Raw genomic sequence first — 14,008 nt, forward strand, 5'->3', positions numbered from 1 at the left:
TTTTCAAAAAGATAAGCTTTACCATATCAATTTCATATTTCAGAAATCACAAACCCATGATAATATCAGGAGTCTAAAATACAGATAAATTCAGGTACTCTGTGGAAAAGATGTTCAAGGCTAACAAATTCAAAGAAAAAGGCCAGATGACAAACAAAATATTCATAAAAATAATTCCACACATGCAGAAAAATTCAGTAACAAATGAATTTTGAAACACAAATGAAAATATCCCTAATCTACTTCAAAACAGAAACACCAAACCTCCCTCCTCAAACCATAAAGTTTTTCATCTATCTACTTAAAAGTAGAAAAAGTGTTAGAAAGATAAATGACAAACTCTAAACAGTGATCACTTTGGTCAATGAACAGTAACTGCTTTGCATGAAGGGCAGTTTCATGAGTGTGCGGTTTTTTGGCTGTTCTGAGCAGGGATCTTAGTTCCCCCAACAGGGATTAAACCCGGGTCACATCAGTGGAAGCGCCAAGTCCTAACCACTGGAACACCAGGGAATTCCCTTACTCCATGTGTTTTTACGTGGTTTAATTTTTAAATCAAAGATTATGAATAATGTAATTAAAAATATAGAAAATATAATGGTTAGAATGTGTGATTCCTAACAGAGTTAACATATTATGTGTACACTGAAAAATGACCTGAATGAAGACATCAAAATTTAACAGCTATCATCTCTTGAATGGTGTTTGTGGCTGATTTGCTTTTTCATCTTTTTTTACAGCTTGAAATTTTTTGTATTTTCAAGTTTTCTATAATGACTATGTATTATATGTATAATCAGAAAGACCCAAACAAGTTAAATACAGAAAATGCTCTTTTAATGGACAAAATCCAAGATGTATGAGAAATGTTTTTCTCAATAGAAACTCAGTGAGAGACTGAAAAATGAAAAGATTTTTGCATGAGATATTACCTTTCCTCCCCATTCTTTAAAGGTATCTATTTAAAAATTATTAATCTAAAATATTTATTATATCACTAATTTTTGGGGAGTTCACAAGAAATGAAATAGCTATAAGCACTCTCTTTCCCTTTAACATTATTTTTGTCAGTATAAGTTACTAATTAATTTTTCTGATAAACGCATGCTTACAAAAACAGCTGCTATATCCAATGGAGAGAAAATAAATACTCTGAAAAGGAAATGTTTTAGCACCAAAAGTAACTTTCTTATTACATTTTATTTCTCCAGGCTGTGTTAACAACTTCTCTTTTAATAACAGAAGTAAAATTTCACTAAAAGATGTGGTTCAGATTGAGACTTTGTTACTGACAATTATTTCAAAGGATGATTGTGGCAAACAAAAACCCAAAAATGCAAAACGAGGCATTTAGGAGAAAAAAAATGAATCTAAGACAATACCAGAAATAGGACAAAGGGGACACTAGAGGAATACTAGTTTACAAAGATGAGGAAACACAGACTATGCAGATGATGAAAAGAACAAAACTTAAAAGTAGATTTTCTTTTCTCATGTTTCATAAAGATTCTGTGAAGCATGTTTTTAACAAAGTTCTGAAAAATAAAGGTTACAGTCTCTTCAGTTACCCTCTCTGTATGCTAGCTTTTGAGACTGCAGATCAAAGACAAAAGTATATTCTCCTTTTGAGTTTCAAGATAAAAATGGGAAAATAAATGGTAAAATAGGAAGAAAAAAAACCCAACACTCAAATAGAAGCAGTTTGAAGATATTATCCAATTAGCTTGCCACTTTTGCAGATTACAGGAATGAAATTATTAACTTTTTTGAGATTATTTTTTGAGATTATTTACATCATTGACTGAAAGAAGTACCACGATTAGTTGTAAAATTAGTTTCTGTGACTGGTACATGGTTTGCTGAAAGGGACAACACGCATGATCTGAATCAGGCTATGTTAAATCGTCATAGTACATGTACCAACACAATCAAATACAAAATTGCCTCAGTGATAACTGATTGGTTGAGTTGAAAGTAAAGATAATTCAAATTCTACTTTTCTGCATAAGGAGCTTCCAGAAGAAAATGGACTGCTAAGCAACTCAAGCTAAGGAAGACATTTTTCAGAACATAGGCTCATTAGTGTTCTTATAGAAACCTCATAATCTGGTTATATTTTAGTAAAAACATGAGTGTTTGGCTCAGGACTACAGCTTAGAGTTTACTAATGAGCAATAAGAGACACTGTGACTTTCTTGCAAATGTGTAAAACATTACTAGGTTATGGCAACTTGTGTAAGGATGACACGCAAATGCATGAAGTATTCCATATTAAAAATGAGGAGCTATAAGATTAGGCTTTTTATTCACTCACCTTAAATTATTTTGTTGGCCAGGTGGAATGACGCTATAGTAAACTGGCATTCCTGCTGCAGGCATAGATCCTTGATTAGACTGATTAGGGAACATAACAGGCTGTTGATAAGTGTGATGGGCAATTCCTTGAGAACCTTGAGGCAGTGAAACCTAAAATTTGAAAGACATTTTAAAGGGAAAAAGGTTTTTAAAACCTTGCAAAAGTCAAGGTCTCCAGCCTCCCTAAGCTTTTCAAATATGAGCAGTTAGGAATAAGCTAAAACTGCCATAGGCTGTCTTGATAATTTAGTTACGGCATTACCGCTTTATTTTTATGTTTTTAAAGCCAGTTATTGTTTTTGGCTAGCATTTATCAAAAGCACAGGAGGCTAGGAGTTGTGTTCCAAAGTAGAAGTTATTTAAAAAAAGAAACTGTTTCCATATGGATAACCATTTGACATGGAAAGAATAATAATATTTACCTCAGGTAGAGCTAAGTAAAACTCAGGTAAGAGTACTGGTGAGATACACTGGATCAGGAAGTATGAGCTTCGGAGCTTAAGATACCTAGATGTAATAATGATCCATCAACTTTACTGTACATGTGACACTGGGCAAATAACTTAACTCTTCTGAGGCCCCAGAGTTCATTATCTGCAAAAATGGTATGTCTCTTTCACCTCAGGAGGGCTATTATAATTTCTATTTCCAGGATCTAGTACAGAAGGTATTTGAGGAACAGCAGATCTTTCAATTCTGTTTTCTACAGTATCTACATAGAAACCATATGAACATAATGGATTCATTTCTCCAGTTTCCATAGTTATCTAAAATAAAACCCACAAAGGCATAAGGGTTTTGTAATTTACAAGTGTGCCACATTACAGTGATTTTGGTCAGTAAAAGCTTCTGTTGATGCTGATATCAACAACAGTAGGGTCGATGACAGTAACAGTAGTTAATGGTGATGACAGTTAAGGTTGACATTATTGAGTACTTACTACCATGTTCAAGTTCTGTTCCAAGAACTTTGTGTATATTATTACATCAAGTCTTCCTAACAACCCTAAGAAGGTATTTTTATCATCCCTGTTTTATAGAAGGAGTTAAAACCTTGCTCAGTGTTGTACAGCTATCAAGAAGAGAAGTCAGTGTTTGAACCCATGCCCACTGGCTCCAGAGCCGCAGTTCTTCAATCATTTCATCATTCTCTGTATCTGGGCTCTGTGATTTCTAAGTTAATGATTAACTTTTAGGTTTTTCCTATTAGTTCAGTTCAGTTCAGTCGCTTAGTCGTGTCCGACTCTTTGCAACCCCATGAACTGCAGCACGCCAGGCCTCCCTGTCCATCACCAACTCCTGGAGTTCACTCAAACTCACGTCCATTGAGTCAGTGATGCCATCCAGCCATCTCATCCTCTGTCATCCCCTTCTCCTCCTGCCCCCAATCCCTCCCAGCATCAGAGTCTTTTCCAATGAGTCAACTCTTCGCATGAGGTGGCCAAAGTACTGGAGTTTCAGCTTTAGCATCATTCCTTCCAAAGAACACTCAGGACTGATCTCCTTTAGAATGGACTGGTTGGATGTCCTTGCAGTCCAAGGGACTCTCAAGAGTCTTCTCCAACACCACAATTCAAAAGCATCAATTCTTCGGTGCTCAGCTTTCTTCACAGTCCAACTCTCACATTCATACATGACCACTGAAAAACCATAGCCTTGACTAGACCTTTGTTGGCAAAGTAATGTCTCTGCTTTTCAATATGCTATCTAGGTTGGTCATAACTTTCCTTCCAAGGAGTAAGTGTATTTTAATTTCATGGCTGCAGTCACTGTCTGCAGTGATTTTGGAGCCCCCCAAAATAAAGTCAGAAACTGTTTGCACTGTTTCCCCATCTATTTCCCATGAAGTGATGGGACCAGATGCCATGATCTTCATTTTCTGAATGTTGAGCTTTAAGCCAACTTTTTCACTCTCCTCTTTCACTTTCATCAAGGGGCTTTTTGGTTCCTCTTCACTTTCTGCCATAAGGGTGGTGTCTCTGCATATCTGAGGTTTTGATATTTCTCCTGGCAATCTTGATTCCAGCTGTGCTTCTCCCAGCCCAGTGTTTCTCATGATGTACTCTGCATATAAGTTAAATAAGCAGGGTGACAGTATACAGCCTTGATGTACTCCTTTTCCTATTTGGAACCAGTCTGTTGTTCCATGTCCAGTTCTAACTGTTGCTTCTTGACCTGCATATAGGTTTCTCAAGAGGCAGGTCAGGTGGTCTGGTATTCCCATCTCTTGAAGAATTTTCCACAGTTTATTGTGATCCACAGAGTCAAAGGCTTTGGCATAGTCAATAAAGCAGAAATAGATGTTTTCCTGGAACTCTCTTGCTTTTTCCATGATCCAGCGGATGTTGGCAATTTGATCTCTGGTTCTTCTGCCTTTTCTAAAACCAGCTTGAACATCTGGAAGTTAACGGTTCACGTATTTCTGAAGCCTGTCTTGCAGAATTTTGAGCGTTACTTTAGTAGCGTGTGAGGTGAGTGCAATTGTGTGGTAGTTTGAGCATTCTTTAGCATTGCCTTTCTTTGGGACTGGAATGAAAACTGACCTTTTCCAGTCCTGTGGCCACTGCTGAGTTTTCCAAATTGGCTGGCATATTGAGTGTAGCACTTTCACAGCATCATCTTTCAGGATTTGAAATAGCTCAACTGGAATTCCATCACCTCTACTAGCTTTGTTTGTAGCGATGCTTTCTAAGGCCAACTTGACTTCACATTCCAGGATGTCTGGCTCTAGGTCAGTGATCACACCATCGTGATTATCTTGGTCATGAAGATCTTTTTTGTACAGTTCTTCTGTGTATTCTTGCCACCTCTTCTTAATATCTTCTGCTTCTGTTAGGTCCATACCATTTCTGTCTTTTATCGAGCCCATCTTTGCATGAAATGTTCCCTTGGTATCTCTAATTTTCTTAAAGAGATCTCTAGTCTTTCCCATTCTGTTGTTTTCCTCTATTTCTTTGCATTGATCGCTGAGGAAGGCTTTCTTATCTCTTTTTGCTATTCTTTGGAACTCTGCATTCAGATGCTTATATTTTTCCTTTGCTCCTTTGCTTTTTTCCTTCTCTTCTTTTCACAGCTATTTGTAAGGCCTCCCCAGACAGCCATTTTGCTTTTTTGCATTTCTTTTCCATAGGGATGGTCTTGATCCCTGTCTCCTGTACAATGTCCATAGTTCATCAGGCACTCTATCAGATCTAGTCCCTTAAATCTATTTCTCACCTCCACTGTATAATCATAAGGGATTTGATTTAGGTCATACCTGAATGGTCTAGTGGTTTTCCCTACTTTCTTCAGTAAGTCTGAATTTGGCAATAAGGAGCTCATGATCTGAGCCACAGTCAGCTCCTGGTCTTGTTTTTGCGGACTGTATAGAGCTTCTCCATCTTTGGCTGCAAAGAATATAATCAATCTGTTTTCAGTGTTGACCATCTGGTACTGTCCATGTGTAGAGTCTTCTCTTGTGTTGTTGGAAGAGGGTATTTGCTATGACCAGTGTGTTCACTTGGCAAAACTCTATTAGCCTTTGCCCTGCTTCATTCTGTATTCCAAGGCCAAATTTGCCTGTTACCCCAGATGTTACTTGACTTTCTACTTTTGCATTCCAGTCCCCTATAATGAAAAGGACACCTTTTTGGGGTGTTAGTTCTACAAGGTCTTGTAGCTCTTCATAGAACTGTTCAACTTTCGCTTCTTCAGTGTTACTGGTTGGGGCACAGACTTGGATTACTGTGATACTGAATAGTTTGCCTTGGAAACGAACAGAGATCATTCTGTCGGTTTTGAGATTGCATCCAAGTACTGCATTTTGGACTCTTTTGTTGACCATGATGGCTACTCCATTTCTTCTGAGGGATTCCTGCCCACAGTAGTAGATATAATGGTCATCTGAGTTAAATTCACCCATTCCAGTCCATTTTAGTTTGCTGATTCCTAGAATGTCAGCATTCACTCTTGCCATCTCCTCTTTGACCACTTCCAATTTGCCTTGATTCATGGACCTGACATTACAGGTTCCTATACAATATTGCTCTTTACAGCATTGGACCTTGCTTCTATCACCAGTCACATCCATAACTGGGTATTGTTTTTGCTTTGGCTCCATCCCTTCATTCTTTCTGGTTCTATAGGTTTTTCCTATAGTCCCTTCAAAATACACAGTAAGCTCTGAATTACTTTCAATTTGGCTCAAAGGGAAAGATATGTTGATGGTTTGATTTACTCAATTTTGTATAACAAAATATATTTCAGTCTTTTTGTCTACTGAAGCAGTGCAACATTCTATTGTTATTTTTGATTGTTTTTAAGTTAGTGTATATGCTAGGTAGATCTAAGAAAAATGACACAGCTCAATCTAGATGATTTAAGCTACAGATTAAATTTTTAACTAGTGGTAAAGAAAACACATGAAGTACCAAAGGAGAGGAAATGGTACTTGAGAAGGTATAGATGTAGAAACACTCTACTAAATAGATAACTTCTCAGGCTTATTTTTTATTTAAAAAATTTATTTTAATTTTTTCAGCTGAGTCATGAGGCTTGCAGGATCAGGGGTTAAACCCAGGCTCTTGGCAGTGAAAGTAAGGAGTCCTAGTCACTGGACTGCCATGGAATTCCCTTTGGCTTATTATTTAGATAAGTTTATCACCACCTAGCTTCTCTAACCAAATGTGGTATGAAAAATGAAGCAGGCTATCATTCATCACTTGTCAGAGCAATATTTCTCACAATCATTCACCCAATGTAAGGATTATGTGAAATACCATGAGAAAATGTACCTTGTAAAAAAGTATGCTATAGAAGTTATAACAACCGTCTCAGCTTTGAAACACTTTCAGTATCTAGCTCCATTTTTAAAAACTATAATAACAAGGAGATAATTTATTTTAAACTTATATTTCAAGGCTGATCTTATTTACATAGTGCCTGGGTATCTGACAGATGCTAGACAGACTAGATTAGGTAGGTAACACGAACAGGGTCTTGAGAAGGGAGAGTTCTTGGCTTGGTAGTGATCCTGTCTAATGATTAGCTACAGAGGAAGTGGAGAATGGGCAGTCTCATGGGCCTCTAACTTAAGGAGGGATGGTGGTGGTTTAGTTGCAAGTTGTGTCTGACTCGTGCGACCCCATGGACTGTAGCCCACCAGGCTCCTCTGTCTGTGGGATCTTCCAGGCAAGAATACTGGAGTGGATTGCCATTTCCTTCTCCAGGAGATCTTCCAGACCCAGGGATCAAACCCAGGTCTCCTGTACTGCAGGCAGATTCTTTACAAACTGAGCTTAGAGGGAAGCCCCTTAAGCAGGGAGAACCAGAGTAAAAAGAGGATGTGAGAAAAGATGCAAAATCGGTTCCCATAATGTTTTGCTTTCTATTATCAAAGGGCTTCAAAACTAGACATATTCTTAGTGCTCAAAAAGTCCTCGACGATTTCACATTTTAATTACGACTTTCATTTTCTGGAATTTCACAGAATATGCTACCTCCTTTGCTCATATCCTGCCCTATTCTCAGAATGTCTTAATTAATTTATGTCCATAATTTTCTAATTTTAAGAGCTAATTAAAGGTTTATATCTTTTTCTTCTGTATTAAGTCCCCAACTATTCATGGCTGTGTTTCATAATTCCTTCAGTTACTGGTCTGTAGATTATAACCAGTTTGTTGACTTGTCCTTAGATGAAATACATGTACATTTACCTTCCCAACTTGATTATTTTTACATTGTGGGACTGAATCAAAATAGCCTCTGGATTTCTTAACATTAGACTCAACTACGGGAAACTGTGAGGCTAAGAAAACAAACTCACTTGCAGATTATTCCAGAAAGGTGAAGTGAAGTAGCTCAGTCATGTCCGACTCTTTGCGACCCCATGGACTGTAGTCTACCAGGCTCCTCAGTCCATGGGATTTTCCAGGCAAGAATACTGGAGTGGGTTGCCATTTCCTTCTCCAGGGGATCTTCCCGACCCAGGGATCGAACCCAGGTCTCCCTCATTGTAGGCAGACGCTTTACCATCTGAGCCACCAGGGAAGCCATTCCAGAAAGGTAAAGGAAGATAAAATAAATGTCTGAAAATGTGACACAGTATGGGCTAAAGAAATCTGACATATTAATGAAACACTAGGTATTTCTACTTGAGAATTATGAATTAAAATGCATGACATTTTCAATACAAGACATACTATTTCTTTTCTTCATTGAGTTGGGGGCGGGGGGGTGGATATCAATTCCAGATTGGGAAATCGCACATTCTTTATTCAATAAACACTAATTTATAATCTACTCTATTTCATACACCTACTTATACCTTTACTTTTCCCTCCTGTTCCACTCTCTCCTCAAGAGACTTTGTAAGGAGCTGAAGAATAGAATAAGATATTTGCTCATATATGTAGGTAGTTGGAAACACAAACAGTGCCAGAAAAATTTACTTCACAATATTAATATGGTTCAGATATTTTTCAAAAAATTAATGAAGTGAATGAATGCAATAAAATGAGGATAGAACAAAATTGCAACAACTAATAAAACTCTTTTAAGACTATAAAGTTACATATTACAGAAGCCTTTCCCCAGATTAAACGGAGAAGTAGCCCACATTTTATTTATTGAAAATCACCTCTAGCCAGTGCAGGTAAGAGAGGGACCACGTACCTGATATGATGGCACTGAAGGATAGGGGATGACCACGCCCTGAATCTGATTTCCAATGCCGTTGGGCTGGCCACCAACGAGACTCTGGCTCTGGGGTTGCTGAACTCCAACTATCCCTTGGTAGTTTTGCTGCTGGTTGGGCATAACTTGATAACCTGTAATGGCACAGTGAGTTAAATCCTGCTTTGAATTTGTTTCACTAGCAGTATGTTTTTGTATTTTAAGCAAGTTCTAAAATCACAGAATTTGTTTAAACAGCAAATCTCAAAAGCCCTCTATTATGACAGCCAACATTTAAAAGGTTTGCTATGTAGGTAACCCAAGTCAGTCAGCACTTCCCTACTCCAAAACATTCAAATTAAATTTGTCTTCAAAGATTTCCTTTGTACTTGAGGAAATTTATAGGGCCAAAGACTTGGTTTATATACACAATTACTATTTGGCATATGTTATAATTTGATATTAAAAATAATTTTCTGTGGACCAGGTCTGTCTACATAATTTGTGGGGCCCAGTGCAAAAGCAAAATGCAGGGCCTCTGGTTAAAAAATGCAGAGTTTTGAGGTGGTATTGGCAGAACTAATTCTTTTGGAGACTGGAAATAATGGAAGGTGGGATGACTTTTATAGAAGAGCTGTATGTTTATAGAAGAGCTGTATGTTTGAAAATTCAGACTAAGATATGAATCCTTATATTAGGAATGTCTTCAGGGCACAAGGGAAAATGGAGTTATCTAGCAACTTTTAAGATTATCGTCTTATTATTAAGGTTACTTAACAAAGAAACTGATCATTAGAGAGGTTAAGCAATCTGCCTGAAGTTCATAAATCAAACACCAAAGGGACAGTTCTTAAACTTGAGACACTGCTGGTAACTTTACTAAGTTAAAAGTATAAATATACTTTTATTAAGTGAATTTATTAGTTATTTAAATGACTCCACAATAAGGTTTGAGTAATGAGTATGAATTTTATGTGTCTCTTGACCCTAAAAGGATTTCCTTAAGTAATTAGCTCAAGACATATGTAAATTACTAGAAACTACCACAAATTCTTCTTTCTTTATAAAAAAAGAAACCAGATTAAAATAAACAACCAACCTTCCAGCCAGGGAATCTAAAAAGGTTTTACAAAGATAAACCAAATGATGGCATTGCCTATACAAACTTCTACAACTAAAGGTAAGCTAAATGATTTCTCTAATACCATAGATCTATTTTGCTACCTTATAAATACCAGTTTTTATTTCTATCCTCATTAATTCCTAAAACAACAGGAATGGCAAAGATCCCATCTCAGGTGTTGATTTTGACAATAATATCAGCGTACTTGCCTGAAGTCTCAATGATTCTTCTCAATGACTAAAATAATTGAATAAATTTAGCATCACCCTTTTCTAAAGACATGAATATAAAACATATTTGGTAACTAAGCAACATATTAACAACAAAGTAAAAATACAGATACAATCAATCCTTTAATAATGAAGGGTTTTATAAAATGATGCTATTTCTATGGCAACAGTACTTTAATGCCATGTTTCAAATGACTTCTCACCAGTCAACCTTTCCCAAAAAATGTGTATTATGGTCTTTATGGGTAATAAAGTGACTATAAACATGCTATTTCCTAAATATCCCTCCCTGTGAAATTCCTATTAATACTCAAATTTGCAGACAAATAAACTTCTTTCTTGCTCCTTAGTCTAATACTTGACATTCAACTCTACTTTCAGTTTATGAAATGACAAGCATTTCAAATTTATACTCTAAAGTCCAAATACCATCAAAACATACACAGACACATTTCCACTCCTAGGAAAATAAAGGGCAGGAATGGAAAAGGGATGTGAAGACCCCTTCTTGTGTTGGAAATGTCACCTCTGAACACCCACACAGCCTCTACTGCAGTGTCATAATTTAGGCATAGCTCTTTATACACGGGGAAAGTAACTTCTTACAATGAACTTGTCAGAATCACAGTTCACTAAATTAAAAAGAAAAATCTGAACACTTAGCAGAATTCACTGTAACATAATTTGACTTAAATTGTCACGTGCCCTAAGAAACTCAAATGTTTTTCACAACATTTTTGTATTTTATTCAAAATATATTCAGAGTTATAGGTTGCCTCGAAAGAAAACTTTGGGAAAAAAAGCCAATTTATGTGCAAATGAGGTTCTGATTTCCTTTATCTAAATACGTCAGTATTTGGAGATTCACCATTTGCTTCCTGCCTGCAATTCCCTCTTATGAAAAAAAATCTGATACAGAAAGCTTCAATCAGTAGCTCCAGATACCATGACACAGTGGTCTAATGTAGGGCCGCTTGGAATTTGCACTAATAAATTTCCAGTGGTATTTTTATTCTTTAATGCAAGCTTATCTCCACTAATGTTCACGCCTACTAATGGATATATTTATCTGCACACAAACATCACATTTTGAAAATGTGACATCATAAAATTCAAAACATCTGATTCCAGCACCTCATTTGTTACACAGGGTAGTATAAAGTTCTGTGAGCTCAAGATGTGCCTGGAGGGTGATAAAAGTTAAGTAAAACACAGTCCCTATATTTGAAATCAGGCATTCTTAGCCCTGACACCATATCAGAATAGCAGAATACGTAGGGTATTATGAAATTAAGAGGGAGAAATTAATCCTGGCTGATATCCACAGAGGTACTAACATTTGAGCCTGGACTTAAAGAAAAGGTCTGAAAAAAGTAAAAAAGTGAGTAACATGTTTGAGGAACAGAGACTAGTAAGGAGTGGTTTAATTTAAACATTGCATATGGAGTGAAAAGTGGAAGATGAAGGTAGAATATTGGTAGAGAATCAAAGACTTTACAAGTAGTAGAGCAGTGAGAACCATTAAGAAGTTCCAGATTTTAAAGACTGTGAAAGTAGAAAAATAACTAATATTACTACTTCATTCGAAACTAGAAAAAATAAACTGGGAACATGTTCTGGGAACAGTGGAACTATTAAAAATAAGAATGCCAAACACTTTAAAAGAAAATATTTTCCCAAGAAGCTCTATTAATCTTCCCATAATTTTTATTGCCTTAATCCATATTTCTTAAAACTCGACAGGTAATATAAAATTGTTCCTGTTAACTGTTTTCTCATGGCTTGTATATACCTTAAAAACAACAAAACTGAAATGGTGTGCTTTCTAAGGGCAGGGTTATCCACCCTGTTAAAGGAAAAAAAAACACCCCAAATATCAATACCAGCTATTAAGCAAATAAGCCAAGGAAGTGGACACTCATTTATATTTACCAAATAAATAGTGAGGAAAAATATATTCTTAACAGAACAGAATCAAAATAATATATGTTTCTATATTCCAATACTTTGGCCACCTGATGCAAAGAACTGACTCATTTGAAAAGACCCTGATGCTGGGAAAGACTGAGGGCAGGAGGAGAAGGGGACGACAGAGGATGAGATGGTTGGATGGCATCACCAACTCAATGGACATGAGTTTGAGTAAACTCTGGGAGTTGGTGATGGACAGGGAGGCCTGGTGTGCTGCAGTCCATGAGGTGGCAAAGAGTCGGACACAACTGAGCGACTGAACTGAACTGATGTTTCTACACAAAAACCAGGAGCTCCCTATGTGGTGACAGGCTCACTGTTCACGTTTAGTGAATGGCTTTTGACAGCAAAAGTCGTACTTAAGTTTTACGGTAACATGTCTATAGTAAGGTTAAACATATTTGCATTCTCATTAAAATAAAACTTGATCCCATAAACAGAAATTAACCTCAGTCCAGAATTCATGAATTACTCATTAAGTCTTCCCTTAAAAAATGCATGGCCACCTCAGTGTGTACTTGATAAGGAAAAACAGAACTGTTTTAGCTCGTATCTAATATGTAAAGCTTGAAATGAAGGTTTAATTTAAACAATGCTGGGGGGAATGAAGGGACATTAAAAATACCCTTGAAAAAGGTTTATTTGACTAAAAAATAGGTTTTTATCAAAGAAAACTTGGAAAATACAACAAAGAGAAAAAGCCAGGGTGGAAAAACCATTTTTGTAAAACAATAACTTGCAGATAATATTATTCACATGTTGTATTTATGGCTAGCCTTGTATTTTCTACACAGACAGCAACATACATTCCCACTTTCATTATTTATAGAAATGGGCCATACGACACATTGTTTCAAAAACTTTCCCCAAGCAATGTTTCCACAGCTAAACAACAGGGATTTTACAAAGCTATGGGAAGGAAGCATTTAAGGAAATTTTCTTAGAACATATTTAGACCTACCTCAAGTTAATGATCAAAGGATGAGAAAAAGACTCTGAACTTTTCATTGCCTTTTAGGAAGAAGGCACGTGTCAAGAAGCGAACAAGACAAAAAGACTAAGTATTTCAGAACAATAAATCAGCTTTTGGTTTCCATTGTGGAATCCAGCCCAAACACAAACGAAACCCAAACCCCCATGTGTTTTCATTTAGAATACTAAATAATTATCATTTATTTGATAGCACAAGGTACTACTAGTAGCTAATATTTACATGACATTTATTAGGTTCTAGGTACTACTCTAAGCACTTTCATGTGTGAAGTTTTTCCATGCTCCCAATCTTCAATCTTATGAAATCTTCAGTTCAGTTCATTGCTCAGTCGTGTCTGACTCTGCGACCCCATGGACTGCAGCATGCCACACTTCCTTGTCCATCACCACCTGCCAGAGCTTACTCAAACTCATGTCCGTAGAACTGGTGATGCCATCCAGCCATCTCATCCTCTGTCATCCCCTTCTCTTCTTGCCTTCAATCTTACTATCCCCATTTTTCAGATGAAAAAACAAAAGCATACAGAAGCTCACACTTTGCGTAAGGTTAACAGCTGTTAAGTGTTGTAGCTGGATTTGCACATAGTAGCCTGATGCTAAACTTTACTTTTCTCAGGGACAGATGTTGACACAGACAGAGTATTACAGTAATACTGCTCCAGTAAGCAGAACATGAAATGCCTGA

The 14,008-nt window shown here is 36.7% G+C and overlaps 1 protein-coding gene across 13 annotated transcripts in view; it reads right to left on the bottom strand.

The window, feature by feature from the left end:
- Positions 1-14,008, bottom strand: part of R3HDM1 (R3H domain containing 1) — a 96,197-nt gene that overhangs the window by 21,480 nt on the left and 60,709 nt on the right. For all 13 annotated transcript variants that reach the window (XM_019973488.2, XM_019973476.2, XM_019973454.2 and 10 more), the window contains 2 exons: positions 9,007-9,161; positions 2,315-2,466 (listed from right to left, as the gene is read on the bottom strand). In XM_019973488.2, coding sequence (XP_019829047.2) covers positions 2,315-2,466; positions 9,007-9,161 — 307 coding nt within the window. The remainder of the gene's footprint in view (positions 1-2,314; positions 2,467-9,006; positions 9,162-14,008) is intronic.

The sequence above is a fragment of the Bos indicus genome, chromosome 2 (genome assembly GCF_029378745.1).
Source record: "Bos indicus isolate NIAB-ARS_2022 breed Sahiwal x Tharparkar chromosome 2, NIAB-ARS_B.indTharparkar_mat_pri_1.0, whole genome shotgun sequence".
NCBI classification, from domain to species: domain Eukaryota; kingdom Metazoa; phylum Chordata; class Mammalia; order Artiodactyla; family Bovidae; genus Bos; species Bos indicus.